This window comes from Haliotis cracherodii, unplaced genomic scaffold (genome assembly GCF_022045235.1).
Source record: "Haliotis cracherodii isolate W230 unplaced genomic scaffold, xgHalCrac1.p SCAF_16, whole genome shotgun sequence".
NCBI lineage: Eukaryota > Metazoa > Mollusca > Gastropoda > Lepetellida > Haliotidae > Haliotis > Haliotis cracherodii.
In genome coordinates, this window is record NW_027266271.1 from 22,787,725 (window position 1) to 22,808,399 (window position 20,675).

The 20,675-nt window shown below is 40.4% G+C and overlaps 1 protein-coding gene across 1 annotated transcript in view; it reads left to right on the forward strand.

Moving 5' to 3' along the window:
• LOC139463940 (beta-1,3-galactosyltransferase 1-like) overlaps positions 1-20,675 on the forward strand; it is a 91,539-nt gene that overhangs the window by 25,862 nt on the left and 45,002 nt on the right. The window contains exon 2 of the mRNA XM_071245399.1: positions 15,288-15,360. Within this exon, the coding sequence (XP_071101500.1) occupies positions 15,314-15,360 (47 nt within the window). The 5' untranslated portion in view covers positions 15,288-15,313. The remainder of the gene's footprint in view (positions 1-15,287; positions 15,361-20,675) is intronic.

A 20,675-nucleotide genomic window follows, 5' to 3' on the forward strand; every position in this document is an offset into this window, starting at 1 on the left:
TGTACCAGCTGTTTGATGTGTTATTGCACCAGCATATCATGTCATGTGCTCTAATGTAGTTTATGTGTTTGCCACCCAGGGGCCAGCATCAAGAAAATAGCAAATGATATTAATCAGAAAACATAAAGGAACGTTTCTCTGACACTTTAGCACAAAGGCCACACCTTATCAGGCATCGGGGAGTTATCTGATGGAATCAATGAATGAATGTACAAATTGTTTGTACCTATTCTCAGCTTATCAGAGTCGGTGTGTTCTTACATGGAATTGGCAGATAGTGGCCATATGGAAGAGAAATACCAGCTCTGATAAGGGAACATTTGCTGTTCTGGGAAAATAAATATAACTCTCTATGAAAATAATCATGGCCCATAAAAGACGGAGGGATAAATCCTGCTGACAACAGATGGGGGTATGTGTGCCATTATGACATATGGACGATTTTCTCTTATCCGTAACACATTAAAAATCAATGGTCGTCTGGCATTAGATAACAGATGCAGTAAATGAAGTGAAAATGAGAATGTGCAGTTCCTTGGAGGTTTATAAAGTACAAAGATAGAGGAATGTGTTTCAGTCTGAATCGTAAATCAGATTTCTTTGATAATTCACATAGGATTGTAAGATAGTTCTGTAAGACTTTTTGTAGAAGATCTTGCAGAATTTTTACTGATTTGTTTATGTGGTATGCATGATATGTTTCAATAAGCATCAGACATGATGTTTGTGAATAGATGTATGATGAAATGAGTTGAACTGTGGAGATAATCTAGATCTAATAATGCTGCTGAATTCCGCGGGAGTTGCCCACACAGGCAAGAATGTCAGATGAAATCTCGGCCATGCGCTAAATGGGAAAAACATTCACTTTCCATGGGGGGAGAACAGGCAAAGGCTGTGACAATTCGATCCAGATTTCGGTCAGGTGAATGCGTTTTTAAGTTGCCTTTGGTGTGTGGACGATGTGGAGTTTTCCTGAACCAGATGGTGAACACTGAGTCATACGTAGACTATTGTATATAGATAATATTGTTTTATGTCCCCTAAGTAAATAGATTCAGTTATAGGCTATATATGGACAGCCATTTGATAAACAATAGAGAAATTGAAATAAATGAATACACAATGCCTTTAAGTAAGGTTTGTATTTTGAGTTCATTATTCATTTATCAATAATATCTAATACTTTCTAACATTTGTCTAATATTGCATTCGGGGCGGTCGGGTAGCCTAGTGGTTAAAGCGTTCGCTCGTCACGCCGAAGACCCGGGTTCGATTCCCGACATGGGTACAATGTGTGAAGCCCATTTCTGGTGTCCCCCGCCGTGATATTGCTGGAATATTGCTAAAAGTGGCGTAAAACCGTACTCACTCACTCTCCACTAATATTGCATTCAGGGGGCCTTTCTTTCAATTGTAACAAATGTTATACTTGGGATAACACTTTCTTGCCGGAGGTTATACTTCATTGCTCATGTAAGATGCTGAATAAGCTTAACTGCATTGTAGTTGAAAATTTGTATATATAAATTGTGTAATAGTTTGACAAACCAAAAGCTAATGTCCTTATCTGAAGGGATTGGTAGTTTAGAATTTGGAGTGAGGCTGTGATTCAGTTGGTCAGAACAATTCCATAAAATGATTTGTCTTTAGTTAGGATACACTTTCATATCTGGTTCTAATATCCTTGTAGACATTGTAGTGTCATGTTTACATAGAGTGGAACACAACTTCCTGGCCGATGCAATGCCCTATTTTGACTTGTACCATATTTTCCCATGTTTTTTTCAGCTGACTAATTGACTTGCCTTTGCATGTATTTGTGATGTGTATCACCGACGGGTCAGGGTATGCTCACTCACCTGGTATCATCACTATTTGGTAGAGATTCATAAAGACATGCTCATCATGCTCATGATACAGTCAGAATCGTACAATCAAGTCAGGTTATAGCAGAGATTTCTAATGGCTATGGAAAGGGCTTTCTCACCATAATTTTCATATTAGCAATTTTCCATATTTTCTATGTCTAATTCATGAATATATGTTTTCAATACATGTAATATGAACATAATAATTTCTAAACACATTGTGCGATGTACAGGAAACTTGATGATTAGGTTTTGTTTAGGTGCAATATTTCTCATTATGTTTAATGGAGTTTTCTTTACAAGTTGTCCAAACAAACAGGAAGACCTAGGTTTTTGTCCTTTTTCACTTCTTGTTCTGTTCTTGATGGTGTTTGTTGGTCATTATTCAGTGTCAACTCTGTTTGTCCCGACTTCAATCATCATCATCACACACCGTGTTCTGTATCTAGTCGGCAATAAAACCCTCAAAACAAACAATCACTTCACATCTACATTTCAGTTGCTTGGACGAAATAATATATTTGCACTCCACGATCAAGGTCTAACTTCCCGTTTCAAAATATCCTGCAGGAAAAAGTCTCCAGTTTATAGCAGCTCTACATTGTTAGTGGGTAAGAAATGGAACAACTTCGTGCCATGTGAAGTGCTCTTATCCAAAGTCTCTCCATCCTCATCCTGAGGAGACAGGAACTTCATCCATCTTGTGGCTATGATGTGCTGCTGTAGAAGTACCCTCTCGTGGGCCCTCACAACATGCCCCAGACAAGGAGAGCCAACTTCCACCATATCAGAGAAGCATATGTACTAAAACTCGTCTGCTTGCAGATGGCTACGGAATATTCAAATGAATGGTCATTTAAAAATGCAGCAACTATCTTTCAATGCTAAGTTTTCTTCTTATTCCTGTTTAGTCACATATTTATCATGTTTATACCACATAACAACCAATATAGTTATACCAAAGTTCCGTCCGTCCGTCCGAAAACTTTGTCCCCGCGATTTTTCTTAAACTATTCAGTGGATTCATCTCAAAATTAGTACATATGATCTGTGTCATATGGAAGGGTGCAGTCAAAAGAAAAAAATTGTTTTTATTAATTTTCCATTTTTTATGAATTTTTCATAACCTAACCCTGTCCATTATTTAATTTGAAACTGCTGACACACTAGGCGGGTCGGGGGTATTAGTGAGCCACGCTTACTTTTGCCCTTGTTCCATTTACTTTGCAATCCTTCAATTAGTCAGTCTCTAATTCCATTTAGCCTTATATTGATTCATATTGATATTATACCTCTTTTGTTTGGTGTCGATACTCTCCGGTAATCATATTTAATCTAGTTAGTCTGTTACCATAGTTTCACTTTTTCTTAATGAAATGGCTGCTTATGAAATGTTCTTAGGGACTGGTCATCTATTACAGAGAGGGGGGGGGAAGAGGTTTTGATGCACTAATGTACTGAAAATAATGACCCTCCCCTCATGCTTGTCATTGTTTTGGATGACCCTCCCTGAACAGGTGCTTAATTTTTTAGGACCCTCCCCTTGAGACTGTCATATTTTTTGGTGACCATCCCCTGATCTCTGGGGACCGCCTCCGTGGTCTAGTGGTAGAGTGTCTGCCCGGGGAGCGGGAGGTCCGGGGTTCGATTCCCAGCCGCGTCATACCAAAAGACGTTAAAAGATGGTACTTGTTGTTACCCTGTCTGGCACTCGGCATTAAGGGGCTAAAACAAGGACTGGTTGGCTCGGAGTCAGTATACTGTGTCTGAGTGGGATATTCATGTTAAACTGCGGCATGGTATGTCAGTGAGCTAGCACTATAAATCGGCATCAGTCCGGACTAGTACAAGCAGCCACACAAACACATACACATACATGCTACATGCACGTCGCTATATAAGTGCAATAATCTTGGACGCGACGTTAAACCCCATTTCACCTCATCTCCCCTGATATCTGGGACATACTAACCTTATAAAAAACAGGTTTGTATATTGTTTAAGGCTGCACTCATTAACATTCCAGATATTTTATCGTAAATAACCTAGACCAGACAAACCCATGATTAATATTATGAGCAAGCAAGCAATTATGACAAGCAATGAACTTTATCACTTAGACTGACCATCTGATCTATGAAGTTGCTTCTGACAACAAGCATAGGTTGCTGGGGACCAATTCTACCCTGGAATGCAGACGTGGTTGTGGAAACAGACAATTTTTTTGTTCTGTGGCCTTCCACCTCTTTCACTTGAAGTAACAGTAACTTTTAGACATTGACCACTTTTGTTGAAATCCATAAATGTAGCTTATATGGTTCCGATTACCATAAACTCTGGGCAAAATGGATTACCGGTAGACTCCCCAACCACAGGATCCTGTTGGCTATCCGAAGTGATGTAACTCTTGACAGTGAGATGCGGTACAATACGACCCATGCACCTGTTTATTGGCCTGAAGACTGAAAGTAGTCTATTGCTCTGTGTCTGGAGTATGTGTAAGATTCCAGCTTTCATGATGATTTACCTCGGAGATAAGAACTAGGCAGGGATCAAACGAGGACTACAGACCATCTTGCCTGAAGAGGAGTTCTTGAAAGCTTTAAAGTCCCTCCCTGATCCAATTACTGTGGATGCTTTATATCAAGATGCACTGACATAACAGCCTGCAGACTAAGGTCTTAGTTTGTCCTCTGTCGAAACATTCTACAACCTTCTCATGCCCTGCGACTGAAGTTACCACCAGGTGCTCTGTATTCTCTATTTGAAGTCACACTTACACACACTTACATAATGGCAGTGGTAGTGATGGTTGATGCATGGCTAGAAACAATGCTTACACACTTTCTACAACCCTCTCATGCCCTGTGAGAAATGCTTCAGCCAAGTCAGGGATTTATCTTGCATTCCAAACTAAGTGCCTTTGGCAGGCAAGTTTGGTAAAAAAATAATTATTTTGCTCGATTTGGATTTTCTTTATTTTTTAAATTCAGAGGTATTTTACCAATGTCTTCTCAACGTTGCATTCAATGCAATGTGCTTCAGCTGACTATCAAAGCCAATACCTTAGACTTACTTATAGTCAGACCGCCTCTGTGGTCAAGGGATAGAGAGTCCACCCAGAGAGCGGAAGGTCCGGGGTTCAATCCCTGGCCGCGTCACACCAAAAGATGTTAAAAGATGGTACTTGTTGTTACCCTGTCTGGTACTCGGCATAAAGGGACTAAAGCAAGGACTGGTCGGCTCGGAGTCAGTATACTGTGACTGAGTGGGGTATTCATGTTAAACTGTGGCATGGTATCTCAGTGGGCTAGCATAGCGTACTGTAAATCGGCATCAGTCCAGAGTAGACGCCAGTGGACTCCAGACTAGTACAAGCAGACATACACAGAGTAATAATCTTGGACGCGACCCCATTTCACCTCACCACCTATAGTCAATGAAATCTTTTACATTTATCTCCTCTAAAATGAAATTGAGCTGACAAGTCTTGCGTTTTTATGATAAAAATCATAAAATACATTATTCCACAGCCATGGTATAGGACCTTGTCCTCATTACTATGATTACTGGCCATGTTACCAAGAAGCACAAGTCTCCCATCTTCTTGAGGCAAGGGCGTAAACTACCCTAAAAGTCCAGTTTCCACCCTTGCTGAACTAGGCTGTTATATTTTGGGTGGACTAACCAGTCAATGTATAGTCCAATCAAAATCGTCTTACGAAATCAACATATGGTTCGTAAACTGCCGTGCAGATTTTGGTCAATTGAAGGATTTGCCAAGCATGGGTACCAACATATTTTCCAAATCTTTTCATGTTTTTAATCAATGTGCATTCAATGAATTGATGCATTTCACGATGTAAGACCGACTTGATTACAATACAGATCTTGATTATCCATCAGATCTTCTATACTCGGCAATGCCATTTTATTTGAAGCAAAAGCAAGTGATATGAGAGGTGGAATCTGATTGGTCAATAGGAGGGACATAGAGGGGGAATAAATGTAATAGTCAGTTATCTCCCTTGCCTCAAGAGGATACAGGTCTCCAGAGGCCAATGCTTTAGTTATCACTAAACTGAATTATATTAACATGAATTGAGTAGAGGGAATTTTACTGAAATACCGATTGGCATAAAGATTGATTAACACAAAACATATCCGACAAACAAGGGGAAAATGAAGTACATGTCCAACATTATTTTTATGATTGATCATTAACTCGAGATAATTTCACATGCCTCCTTTGACTTCTGCGTGTGGTGTTGATAGATGACTTTTTAATCCTTGATAGACAAATCAATTAAACGTTTCTTTGAAGTTAGGTGTGACTGAGTGGAACTAACAAGACAACAGGACACACCCAATGAAGTGGAATTTTCCGGCTTGTTATGCCGTTAATTGAACTGTGATGATCCATGAGTCGTAGCGAGATTGTCTTTTAGTACATTTGTGCTGGAAGTACATGGCAGACTGGAAAGGACTTCCAGACAGACGTAACTTCAACCCAATCGATTTGACACATCAAAAGTTGAATAATAGTAAATAAAGAAGAATATGCAGGGACCTAGCTTTCACATCGAAACAACCGTAAATTCGGTACGTCAAAGTTCAACACAACAGTGTTTGAGTGTATGATGGACTAGTCTGTCTTACAGACCCTGATACATTTATATCAACTACAGCCCATGCAAGTCTATAATGTTTGGCAAGTCTAGATTACTGCAGTATCTGAAAATGAAGAGAATCACTGGGCTCCCTTTTTATTAGATTTTTATTTTCTGTATGATATGTTCATTTCAGAGACTATATGTTAGTCTAATGATGGACCTATACTGAAAGACTTGGGGCTGTAAAGGTCACGGTTAATCCCTGCATATGCTCTCTAGTGCCTACGGGGCGGTCGGGTAGCCTAGTGGTTAAAGTGTTCGCTCGTCACGCCGAAGACCCTGGTTCGATTCCCGACATGGGTACAATATGTGAAGCCCATTTCTGGTGTCCCCCGCCGTGATATTGCTGGAATATTGCTAAAAGCGGCGTAAAACCATACTCACTCACTCACTCACTCACTCTCTAGTGCCTACATCGTTATCATTGTAGTGCACTCAGCAATATTCCAGCTGTATGATAGCAGTCTGTAAATACTTGAGCCTGGACCAGACAACCCAGTTAAAGCATTCGACCGTCACACCAAAGATCCGGGTTCCATTCCCTGCACATGGGTACAATGTGTGAAGCCTATTTCTGGTGTCCCCTGCCATGATATTGCTGGAATAATTCTTAAAGGGGTGTAAAACCTTTCTCACTTACTTTACAACGTGATGAAGTACTGGCAAGTTCTTAATCTATCTCAGAGCACAGGCAAATACTCAAGTTTCACGAGCTTACCCCGCAGATTACACAAGTTCCACTATCAGAGCAGGGTGCATAATTTCATATAAACTGTACAGCTCGAGGTGTCAAGTGTTCTTTGTTTAAGGCCTCTCCTGCTGAATGTACAAGTTTCGCACAGCTGTATATTTTACAGTACAGTAAACTAAGGTTATAATGAACACGCTTATATCGAACTGACGGATATAACGAAATTACTTTTTTGGTCCCGACTATTTGCTGTAGTCATGCTGTATATATGCTTATAATGAATTACGGTTATAACGAACTAAAATAAGTAGTCCCTTTAAGTTCGTTATAACCGTACTTTACTGTACTTTATCAGCATGTAACTGTACCCCACCTGACTAAAATAGCGACCATCCACTGAACAACGTTATTGTCTGTGCTTTAAGAGCTGATATAGTCTGTTATCAAGAAGAATGAGCAGGGATTTGCCTTCATCTGTGTGTGAATCATGGAGATTTTCAGAATCAGTAATAGTTTTTAGGATCAAGCTTGAAAAGCATGGGGGTCACAGGGTCAAGCTTTGCCTAATAATAAATGTTTTTTCCTTGAAGAAAAACTTAACGGTTTGAAATGCTGAGACTCTGAACAATGATATATCACTTAAATCTAATGTGCATGCTACATTTGAAATGAGGTCGTCGATTCAGACATGCTCTGTGCATCCCATGGCACTGTGCGTAATGACTGCATCCATTGTAACTTTTTATGCCTGTGGGATGCCATAATTTTCTTCTACAAGCCAGGATATGTGACTTGAATAAACAAGTCAACCAACTTCAATGCGACTGCTTTTCGTAAAAGGCGACTTACAGGATCGGGTGGTCAGGCTCGCTGACTTGGTCGATGCATGTCATCAATCCCATTAAGGCTGATCGATGCTCATGATATCAATCACTGGATTGTCTTGTCCAGATTCGATTATTTACAGTCCGCTGTCATATAGCTGGAATTTGATGAGTGTGGCATTAAACAACAAACCAACCAACCAACCAATAGCTGTAGGTAAGCTTTATGTTTCTATTTGAAGAAGGCTTTTATGTTGAGTGAGTGAGCGAGTTTGGTTATACACCATTTCTAGCAATATTCCAGCAATATCAACACCAGAAATGGGCTTCACACATTGTACCCATATCGGAAATCGAACCTGGGTCTTCGGCATGACGATGGAACGCTTTAACCACTAGGCTACCCAACCACCTTGCTTTATGATAGTGATGAGCTGTTGAGTTGACAAGTCCTTTTCAACATCGTCTCCATGCGTAGCTTATTTCCATTTGTGTAAAAGATGGGCACAGGCCATGTAGACAAATTAGAATGCAGTAAACAAAACTGATGTTAAAGTGCTAGTCTCATAGGTATGTATATTGGATCGACTGTATCATCTTTAATGCAAATACAGTATCTAAAACATCAAATGCAGCATGTAAATAATGTTAATTGCGCTTTTGTCCTGTCTATCAATTTCAAAGGCTGAAATTCAGTGATACCCCATTTATATATACTGTATATGACCGCAGGTAAGCAGACCCCGTAGATAAGCCGAGGTATTAACTTGACCATTGAAATACGAAAGAAAATGATATGACCCGCAGATAAGCGGTAGGTGAGACAAATACTGTTCTGGTTTATTAGCACTAATTGCCTACAAAGATAATTCAATGTTTATCTTTAAAACGGCACTAAAATTGAATAACCGGTATTATATATTCAACACAGGTCTCCCCACAACTAATGAAACAATCGCATATATTCTGTACCCGACTGAGGGTGATACCCAATCAGCTTGCAGGCCTAACCAGCTTTGCTTATTCAGCCACACCTTCACGTTAATGCTTTTTAGGGTTTTGACAAATACAGACCTGAAAATATTAATTCTCTGTTTTCCTCTGCCATACTAAAAAGTAGTTACAACATGTACATGGTACAAGCCAGCTGATTGGATGTTATAAGTCATGTGGTGACAATTAGCTGTAGAGCAAGCATATGCCAGTTGAAGCTGTAGAAAAGGCGTGTAAGGTACGTATTTAAAGTGGATTAATCCCAATCAAAACACGAATTTGATTGTCTTGTTTATCTACTATATTTATTCATGATCTACTATGTTTTGTTGGATAATCAGGATGTCTCTGGCTTTGACATAATATACTTATGGAAAATAATTTGTTGCTCAGACCAAGATCAGTAAGTATAACAAATTAGTTAGACCATTTGGCTCCCCTGGGCAGTCTTTATCTTATTTGGCAGATCACTCAGTGAGGTAAAGACATGATTTTACAAAGAAAGCTGAATATATATTTAGACAAGGCTGTGCAAATATCATAAGTCTACCACTAGCATCCAAACAACTGACAGAAACTAGCATCCAAACAACGGACAGAAACTAGCCTCCAACCAAAGGACAGAAACTTGATTTCAAATGCCTGACGGAAACTAGCATCCAAACAAAGGACAGAAACTAGCTTCCAAACAAAGGACAGCAACTTGAATTCAAACGCCTGATGGAAACTAGCATCCAAACCTCGGATAGAAACTAGCATCCAAACCTCAGATAGAAACTAGCACCCAAACCTCGGATAGAAACTAGCATCCAAACCTCAGATAGAAACTAGCACCCAAACCTCGGATAGAAACTAGCATCCAAACACCACACAGATACTAGCACCCAAACACCTCACCGATACTAGCATTCAAACACCTGACAGAAACTAGCAACCAAACAACAGACAGAAACTAGCATCCAAACCTCGGATAGAAACTAGCATCCAAACCTTGGATAGAAACTAGCATCCAAACCTCGGATAGAAACTAGCATCCAAACAACGGACAGAAACTAGCATCCAAACAACGGACAGAAACTAGCATCCAAACAACGGACAGAAACTAGCATCCAAACAACGGACAGAAACTAGCATCCATTTAACAACTGGTAGTAAGTGTTCCGAGAGTTTGCAGATTGGTAATTCACTCACACCTTGTCAAGCTTAAAATCAAAATGTTTATCCTACATGTCATCAGTTATTACATCAGCAGGAGTTACAAGATAGAATCAATTAATGACAGTTGTCATCATGTATGGCTGTGGTCCTGTGATATGAAGCTTGTATCATGTATGGTCTGTGGTCCTGTGATATGAAGCTTGTATCATGTATGGTCTGTGGTCCTGTGATATGAAGCTTGTATCATGTATGGCCTGTGGTCCTGTGATATGAAGCTTGTATCATGTATGGTCTGTGGTCCTGTGATATGAAGCTTGTATCATGTATGGTCTGTGGTCCTGTGATATGAAGCTTGTATCGTGTATGGCCTGTGGTCCTGTGATATGAAGCTTGTATCATGTATGGCCTGTGGTCCTTCGATATGAAGCTTGTATCATGTATGGTCTGTGGTCCTGTGATATGAAGCTTGTATCATGTATGGCCTGTGGTCCTGTGATATGAAGCTTGTATCATGTATGGTCTGTGGTCCTGTGATATGAAGCTTGTATCGTGTATGGTCTGTGGTCCTGTGATATGAAGCTTGTATCATGTATGGTCTGTGGTCCTGTGATATGAAGCTTGTATAGTGTATGGTCTGTGGTCCTGTGATATGAAGCTTGTATCATGTATGGTCTGTGGTCCTGTGATATGAAGCTTGTATCATGTATGGCCTGTGGTCCTGTGATATGAAGCTTGTATCATGTATGGTCTGTGGTCCTGTGATATGAAGCTTGTATCATGTATGGTCTGTGGTCCTGTGATATGAAGCTTGTATCATGTATGGTCTGTGGTCCTGTGATATGAAGCTTGTATTATGTATGGTCTGTGGTCCTGTGATATGAAGCTTGTATCTTGTATGGCCTGTGGTCCTGTGATATGAAGCTTGTATCATGTATGGCCTGTGGTCCTGTGATATGAAGCTTGTATCATGTATGGTCTGTGGTCCTGTGATATGAAGCTTGTATCATGTATGGCCTGTGGTCCTGTGATATGAAGCTTGTACCATGTATGGCCTGTGGTCCTGTGATATGAAGCTTGTATTATGTATGGCCTGTGGTCCTGTGATATGAAGCTTGTATCATGTATGGCCTGTCGTCCTGTGATATGAAGCTTGTATTATGTATGGCCTGTGGTCCTGTGATATGAAGCTTGTATCATGTATGGCCTGTGATATGAAGCTTGTATCATGTATGGTCTGTGGTCCTGTGATATGAAGCTTGTATCATGTATGGCCTGTGGTCCTGTGATCTGAAGCTTGTATCATTTATTGGCTGTGGTCCTGTGATATGAAGCTTGTATCATGTATGGCCTGTGGTCCTGTGATATGAAGCTTGTTTCATGTATGGCCTGTGGTCCTGTGATATGAAGCTTGTATCGTGTATGGCCTGTGGTCCTGTGATATGAAGCTTGTATCGTGTATGGCATGTGATTTGCGGCATATACAGTTCTATCTTTGTCCCAATGTTTCCTAGTAATGTATAAGTATATCAAAATGCAGTTTATAGCATGGTTTTAGAAATGTCAAATACAGTAGATTCAGATTTTGTTAACTGATCAGTGTCAAAATCAGAATGATAATGCAATTTCATGATAAACTGCCATCTTGGAAAATGGTGTCCAACGCAACACCTGCTTACATCATTGCTTGTCGCTGTTACATGTTATCGTGGAGCTTCATAATCACACACATGACTTGCACTTCTCAATGTCATGCACATGTGGATGTTATAATGACCATATGAAGACTCCAATTAGGACAAAACCTTTGGCCCTGAAACACTGATGCATCACATGAGACATGTGTTAATTGTATTACATTCCTCACAACTAGGTATAGTCCGACAATCAAGTGTTGACTTTTTGTGTAAGTAAGCTACTCTGTTCTTACTGCATCATGTGGAACATTACCTCGGTGATTAGATTTGACGCTAGGTTCTGGTAGAACATGCGAAATGGCACCTTTTGAACACATTACAAATAGAATTTATCGCTTCTCTTGTGTATAATTGTACAAGGGTGGGCCTAGATTTGTATTTGTGTTTGTATCATTTGCAAGTTTTGTATGTGAGACAGACGAAATGGCAAAGCAATCACATCAGCTTCCATGCATTTGTTTGGTGAGATGAAATAAAAAGTTTGTTTGTGTGTTCGAGGATGCTGATGCAGCAGACAGATAATCTCATTGCTTCTATTTGAGTCATTTAAAAAAAAAAAATCATCTTGTTTGTTAATCATTTTCCAGTATAATAGTGTTATCTGTATCTGTGTATGTATTTAGAATTCTTTTTATAAATTTAACTGATTTTTCAGTTTTGACGTAACATATCTTTTAGACATCAGAACATTATCACGAATACCCTTTGGTATTGGTGCTCAGGCACACAGATGGCTGTTGGCAGAAATGTTGTTTGATGTTTCCTCCATGTTTCCTCCATGTTTCCTCCATGTTTCCTCGGTTGTACAAGCAAACAGCCCGGGCAGAGGCTGGTGTCAGGGTAGTCGTGAACAAGTGCAGGATGGGTACAGGTGCCGAGACCTGGAACACATTCTTGTAATGTGAGGTGTAGCAAGGGAGACAGCACATCTTGGGCTGAAAAGGTTACAACAATTCCATTTATCACACTGTGTGTTTGTGGAGCAGAGGAACTCTCAGTGAGGCCAACAATGATGTATTGTTGCCATATGGAACCATTGTCTGGTCTATTGGGAGTATCACTGTATACCACCATGGGCCATGGAGTAAGGATGTGCTTGAGTACTGTCTGGTTTCTGGGAAGTATGACCATATGGCACTGTGGACCAGGGTATGAAATTGTGCTTGAGTATTATTTGGTCTGTGGGGAGTATGACTGTGCATACCACCATGGTATGATGATGTGCTTGAGTGGTATCTGGTATGGGGAGTATGACCGTGTATACCACCATGGACTAGGGTATTATGATGTGCTTGAGAATGTTAACTGGTCTGTGAGGAGTATGACTGTGTATACCACCATGGACTAGGGTATTATGATGTGCTTGAGAGTGTTAACTGGTCTGGGGAGTATGACTTTGCAAACCACCATGGACTAGGGTATTATGATGTGCTTGAGAGTGTTAACTGGTCTGTGGGGAGTATGACTGCATACCACCATGGACTAGGGTATTATGATGTGCTTAAGAGTGTTAACTGGTCTGGGGAGTATGACTTTGCATACCACCATGGACTAGGGTATTATGATGTGCTTGAGAGTGTTAACTGGTCTGTGGGGAGTATGACTGTGCATACCATCATGGACTAGGGTATTATGATGTGCTTGAGACTGTTAACTGGTCTGTGGGGAGTATGACTGTGCATACCATCATGGACTAGGGTATTATGATGTGCTTGAGAGTGTTAACTGGTCTGGGGAGTATGACTTTGCATACCACCATGGACTAGGGTATTATGATGTGCTTAAGTGTTAACTGGCCTGTGGGGAGTATGACTTTGCATACCACCATGGACTAGAGTATTATGATGTGCTTAAGAGTGTTAACTGGTCTGTGAGGAGTATGACTTTGCATACCACCATGGACTAGGGTATTATGATGTGCTTGAGAGTGTTAACTGGTCTGGGGAGTATGACTGTGCATACCACCATGGACTAGGGTTTTATGATGTGCTTAAGAGTGTTAACTGGTCTGTGGGGAGTATGACTGTGCATACCATCATGGACTAGGGTATTATGATGTGCTTGAGAGTGTTAACTGGTCTGGGGAGTATGACTTTGCATACCACCATGGACTAGAGTATTATGATGTGCTTAAGAGTGTTAACTGGCCTGTGGGGAGTATGACTGCATACCACCATGGAATAGAGTATTATGATGTGCTTAAGAGTGTTAACTGGTCTATGAGGAGTATGACTGTGCATACCACCATGGACTAGGGTATTATGATGTGCTTGAGAATGTTAACTGGTCTGTGAGGAGTATGACTGTGTATACCACCATGGACTAGGGTATTATGATGTGCTTGAGAGTGTTAACTGGTCTGGGGAGTATGACTTTGCAAACCACCATGGACTAGGGTATTATGATGTGCTTAAGTGTTAACTGGCCTGTGGGGAGTATGACTGCATACCACCATGGACTAGGGTATTATGATGTGCTTAAGAGTGTTAACTGGCCTGTAGGGAGTATGACTGCATACCACTATGGACTAGAGTATTATGATGTGCTTAAGAGTGTTAACTGGTCTGTGGGGAGTATGACTGTGCATACCACCATGGACTAGGGTATTATGATGTGCTTGAGAGTGTTAACTGGTCTGTTGGGAGTATGACTGTGTATACCACCATGGACTAGGGTATTATGATGTGCTTGTACACTGGCTTAGTTTACGAGAAAATACACACGGTAATCTTTATCTCTGCACATAATACAATGCCTAGCAGAACAGGAAGTACAATTTAAACAGTAAATCCTCATGTCTCGTGATATTTCATCTCAGATTTCAAATTTGTATTGACCAAGTTTAATTGTTATCACCTGAATTCACTGAAGGGAGACAATGTCAAAAATGTCTGCAGAAGAGAAGACAAAATTGTTTTTATTACAAATGTAGGGACTATGTATGCGCTGGTGATGCGCTTCATTCCGGATCGCTTTATAGACGGGAAATGTAAATAAACATCGAGTTTGAAGGCTTTTACAGGGGGATCGCTTTATAGACGGGGATATATGAGAATAAATATATTCAACTCTCTTTTATCTTTCTTTGTAATAACTTACACAGGTTAGTCTACTATGTTTCAGAAGGGGTCAGCTTATAATACCTCTAATCACTGGCGTTTGATAACACTATAGATGAAACCAACTATAGATGAAACCAACTGGACGAAAGTGCAAAGGCTTATGGTTGAGCTGAGGCAATATATTCTCATGTTTCTGGGGTCTGGGAGACAGACAAGGGATAGTGTTAAAAAACAACTCAGCCATTGTACAATTCTGTATCAGTTGGCATTGATGAAGGTACTACTTGCAGAAAGACTAATAATAATCATATTCTGTTTCAGACTTGCCTCCTAATTTTAATGGAACTATGAACGAGTCGAGAATGTGCTGTAAACTGGAAAAACTGCTGATAAGGTGAGCTTCTGTAATTTTTATTGTAGACCAATATATTCGCGATGAAGTTATGCAAAAAAGGAGCTGTTAGATTGGAAATAAAAGTCAAGTAAGCATAAGTCGCGAGTCTGTCATTAACTGACATCTCCCCTGAAACTACAGGGCCTATTGAGCTGAAATTTTGTATGAATGGTCCCAGCTATGGTGTCAATAAAAAGTGCTCACAGAATACCGATCTGTTCATGATATTTCTTCATATTTCTGGTGAGCTGCAGAACCTAGTGGCTCTATTTTTATTTTGTTGGAAGTTATTGCTTCAAAAGTGTTTGATTCGGGAATTTATCCTCAAATGAGCCAGGACAGCATTTTCATTTTCATTTTGCCTGCTGCTACATTCAGACCATTATGGGCCAAGGAATAATAATTTGCTATCTGTCTCAGTCCCTGAACCATACTATTTTCTCTTCAGAACAGCACTTACTGTAATGCTATAGCCGTAAATGAAGCAAGTCTAGATTTTCGTCCTCCGTTTCTTAATCTCCCATCTCACTTGAGTTCCTTTTCAATGTAAATGTAGCTGCTTATTTCTATCATTATTATATATTTTCAGAGACAAAGCATTTGTCTACATCTGCCTGTGTGGTATATGACTATTTTCCACCATGGACCAGGATAATATGACTTGCATGAATATTATCTGGCCTGTGTGGTATATGACTGTATATGCCACCATTGGCCATGGTATAATAATGTGACTATCATCTTACCTGTGTGGTATATGACTGTGTATGCCACCATTGGCCATGGTATAATAATGTGACTATCATCTTACCTGTGTGGTATATGACTGTGTATGCCACCATTGGCCATGGTATAATAATGTGACTATCATCTTACCTGTGTGGTATATGACTGTGTATGCCACCATTGGCCATGGTATAATAATGTGACTATCATCTTACCTGTGTGTATATGACTGTGTATACCACAATGGGCCATGGTATAATAATGTGACTATCATCTTACCTGTGTGGTATATGACTGTGTATGCCACCATTGGCCATGGTATAATAATGTGACTATCATCTAGCCTGTGTGGTATATGACTGTGTATGCCACCATGGGCCATGGTATGATAATGTGACTATCATCTAGCCTGTGTGGTATATGACTGTGTATGCCACCATGGGCCATGGTATGATAATGTGACTATCATCTAGCCTGTGTGGTATATGACTGTGAATGCCACCATTGGCCATGGTATAATAATGTGACTATCATCTTACCTGTGTGGTATATGACTGTGTATGCCACCATGGGCCATGGTATGATAATGTGACTATCATCTAGCCTGTGTGGTATATGACTGTGTATGCCACCATGGGCCATGGTATAATAATATGCTTGAGCATTATCAGGTTTGTGGGGAGACACTGTTACAGTCATAATTGACTCTCAAAGTAAAACTTTACCAAACTTCTGAATTTGTGACTACACAGCATCACTGTTGAATCCGGAGCAGAGATGCTGCTGCAGCCACCTGTGATCACAAATCCACAGTATCAGATTAAAATTCCATCGCCCTTCCTGATACAGACAGACTCCTCCTCAAGTGCCATAACACCTGGATCGGCCATGCTAACTTGTTCCAGATCAGTGACAAACAGTACTCATTTTCTCTTCTCTGGAAACAAACTGGTTCCAGTTCAGTGCTAACCAGTTCCAGATCACTTGAAGTTGATCCTGTTTTCACAATCTGGGTTATATCCAGCGGTGCAGTAGATGGTAGGATGCTCTGGTATTTGGCCAAATCTTCTGTTACTTAATCCATGGAGGCAATCTACAGGAACAATGACTACAACATACCTCCTAGGAGACTAGGGCTATTGGTACAAGGACCCATGGCCCCATTTCACAAAGCCATCCCAGGCCCTTATACCTTACAACAGTCGTACCAATACTGACCCAGATTTGGGTAAACTGTTAGATACGCTTTACCTTCTAAATACTATTCTTACACAATTCCAGGAACCAACATCTATCTGACAAAATTCAATATTTTCCAGCCAAAAACATTCATTTAGGAATGGACTGGATTTGAACAAGTCTATAAGGCAATAATTATTAGTTTTAATCATAACCTCTAAACTATATGAATTATGAGAACAAGTTGTCCCTATACAGACTGGCATCTTTAGAAATGTCCGCTTATCCAGACTTGCCTATCTTAAGGATAGAATTATCATTCAGTACTGCCTTGGAGCAAGGCTAGAGATAGGGCTGGGATGAGTCCAGATTTACCAACCCGATACCTCCCCCCCCCCCCCCCATATTACCCACTGTAGGTCTCAAGAGATGTTTCAAAATGTCCAATTGGGAACATGTTTAGCATTGCCCTGGCAAAACGTATTAAGATACATGTATTAAACAATCTGCTCATTCATACACTGAAGTTGACTTAAGTTATATCTTTATTCAACCATATGAAAAATCAGAAGGAATGGTGCATAATGAGAAAGAAATGTGAACATTAGTAACTTGTAGTGTAACCATAGAGTTCTAGATAATTTTTGTCTTAAACAATATATCACGTGACCTTCAGGAACCCGGGTCCTAGTCAGTACCCACCCGACCCGTATACCCAAGTTACCCGTCCTAGCCCTAGTTAGAGACAAGCCGTACAATCATGTTTAATAACGGTACACACTGTACTCATGTTCCTTTCCAAGTGGGCATGGTAAACTAGTCAGTGGGAAACAAATTTGGCACTTCACATGTGCACATAAGTTATTTACCATATTCAACCTAATAAGCGTCCACGGCGATATTTGCTAATATACTGGCTAGTGAACAATCCCAATTAGCACCCCTGCTGATTGATAAATGTACACAAGACTATTTATTCGTGCATATTGTTTGTAATATGCACCCTTAATTATGGGAAATTAAATTCTGGAAAAATATATCTGTCGTATATAAACATTTCAGGCTATCAGCATAAACCACGAAATTTATGATCTTTCAACTCTGTTGTTTTTCACCAAAATAATATTCTAATAAGAGCCCCCTGGGCGCTTATTATGTCGAATACAGTATTTTTTTTCCAAAATGTGGGAATGCTATTTTGTTGCATAAGATTGACGTGGCATAAGAAGTGTAATGTAATGTACATGCAGTGGGTATATCACTGTTAATGGAGAAGGTGGTATTGGTGTTCCAGTGGGGTAAGGTGCCTTAATGTGCAGTGCAGTTGTCCTTTGGACATGACTGAAACTAGTGATATGGGGTTCAAATCTCAGATCCCGGGATTATTTTTGTCATCACCTTGCCCTTGTTCATTGGTTTCATCAAAGTGGTACTCCAAGCATCACTTTGGGCTTTTCTCCAACATCAAAGTCATCATGCTGCGATATATATGAAGTGAATGCGTAAGTATGTTTTTTACACCACTTTTAGCCATATTCCAGCAATATCACAGTTGGGACACCAGAAATGGGCTTCACACATTGTACCCATGTAGGGAATCAAACCCGGGTCTTCAGCAAGATGAGCGAATGCTTCACCACTGCCCCAATATAACTAAAGAACTTTGTAAATCAGCTTTAAACCAAACTTACTTACTTTTTTATTTTTATATTCAGGTGAGCTACAGTTCATGGAACTATTTTCTTGTAGCAGATCTGCCATGTCAGCAGACATTTTTATCTGTTGTTTTACGCAATATGTCAACATTATTCAGGTTTGTGTGATAGAATCAGGTGTTCTGGAGTGGCAGTGGCACTTTTATTGTTTAATCAGAAAAAGATCTGAGCATCTGAAAAAGTTGATGCTGCGGAGCATCACAGAGTGTAAACTGACTCACCAGGCCACCTCAAGGGCCACATCGGCATGCCGCACTGCCAGGACAAAAACAAACATCGACAGGAATAGAAAATCATCATTTACTACAAAAACATTTTCCACAGGTCAGGATATCAAGTAGTGTTGTATGTCTTCACAGACAGCAAGATAGCAAGGAATTGGCCTCGGTTGTGTGGAGAGCCCAGATGTCCATGGATGGTGTTGTCTTGCAGGCCGAGTACAATGTGATGGTGTTGTACTGCAGGCCGAGTACAACGTGATGGTGTTGTCTCGCAGTCCGAGTACAACGTGATGGTGTTGTACTGCAGGCCGAGTACAATGTGATGGTGTTGTCTTGCAGGCTGAATACAACGTGATGGTGTTGTACTGCAGGCCGAATACAACGTGATGGTGTTGTCTTGCAGGCTGAATACATGATGGTGTTGTCTTGCAGGCCGAGTACAACGTGATGGTGTTGTACTGCAGGCTGAATACAACATGATGGTGTTGTCTTGCAGGCCGAGTACAACGTGATGGTGTTGTACTGCAGGCTGAATACAACATGATGGTGTTGTCTTGCAGGCCGAGTACAACGTGATGGTGTTGTCTCGCAGGCCGAGTACAACATGATGGTGTTGTCTTGCAGGCCGAGTACAACGTGATGGTGTTGTCTCGCAGTCCGAGTACAACGTGATGGTGTTGTCTCGCAGGCCGAGTACAACATGATGGTGTTGTCTTGCAGGCCGAGTACAACGTGACGGTGTTGTCTTGCAGGCCGAGTACAACGTGATAGTGTTTTCTTGCAGGCTGAGTACAACATGATAGTGTTTTCTTGCAGGCCGAGTACAACATGATGGTGTTGTCTAGCAGGCCGAGTACAACGTGATAGTGTTGTCTTGCAGGCTGAGTACAACATGATAGTGTTGTCTTGCAGGCCGAGTACAACATGATGGTGTTGTCTAGCAGGCCGAGTACAACGTCATGGTTTTGTCTTGCAGGACAAGTACAAAACATGGTGTTGTCTTGCAGGACAAGTACAAAACATGGTGTTGTACTGCAGATAATATTTTCTATCCCATGGGAATCGGTAGTCGATATTATTTGTGTCAATTCTTATTTTGTATGCATATAGAACATAATATTTCACATCCAGTAAATTCATTACATGTTAATACAGTGATACATGGAATGAGTGCATGAATCATTGAATGGACCAATCAAATTAGCTTAGTAGTCGTTGTCTGTGAAAAGTAAACAAGCAGTTTGTGCAGCTGACCAAAATAATGAGTTAAGTGATCGACCATCTTTTTACCTCAATCATTTTCTTGATGTATCAAGAAATGAGAGACAGACAGTGAATACCTTGCTAACTTCAACGCAATCATATACTCGTATATGGTCATGTGAGACTTAAAAATTAAAGGTTTATGAATCTGTGCCCCTAATGAAAGAAAAAAAGGAATAGTAACAAAATCTAAAATCACAATATTTTGTTA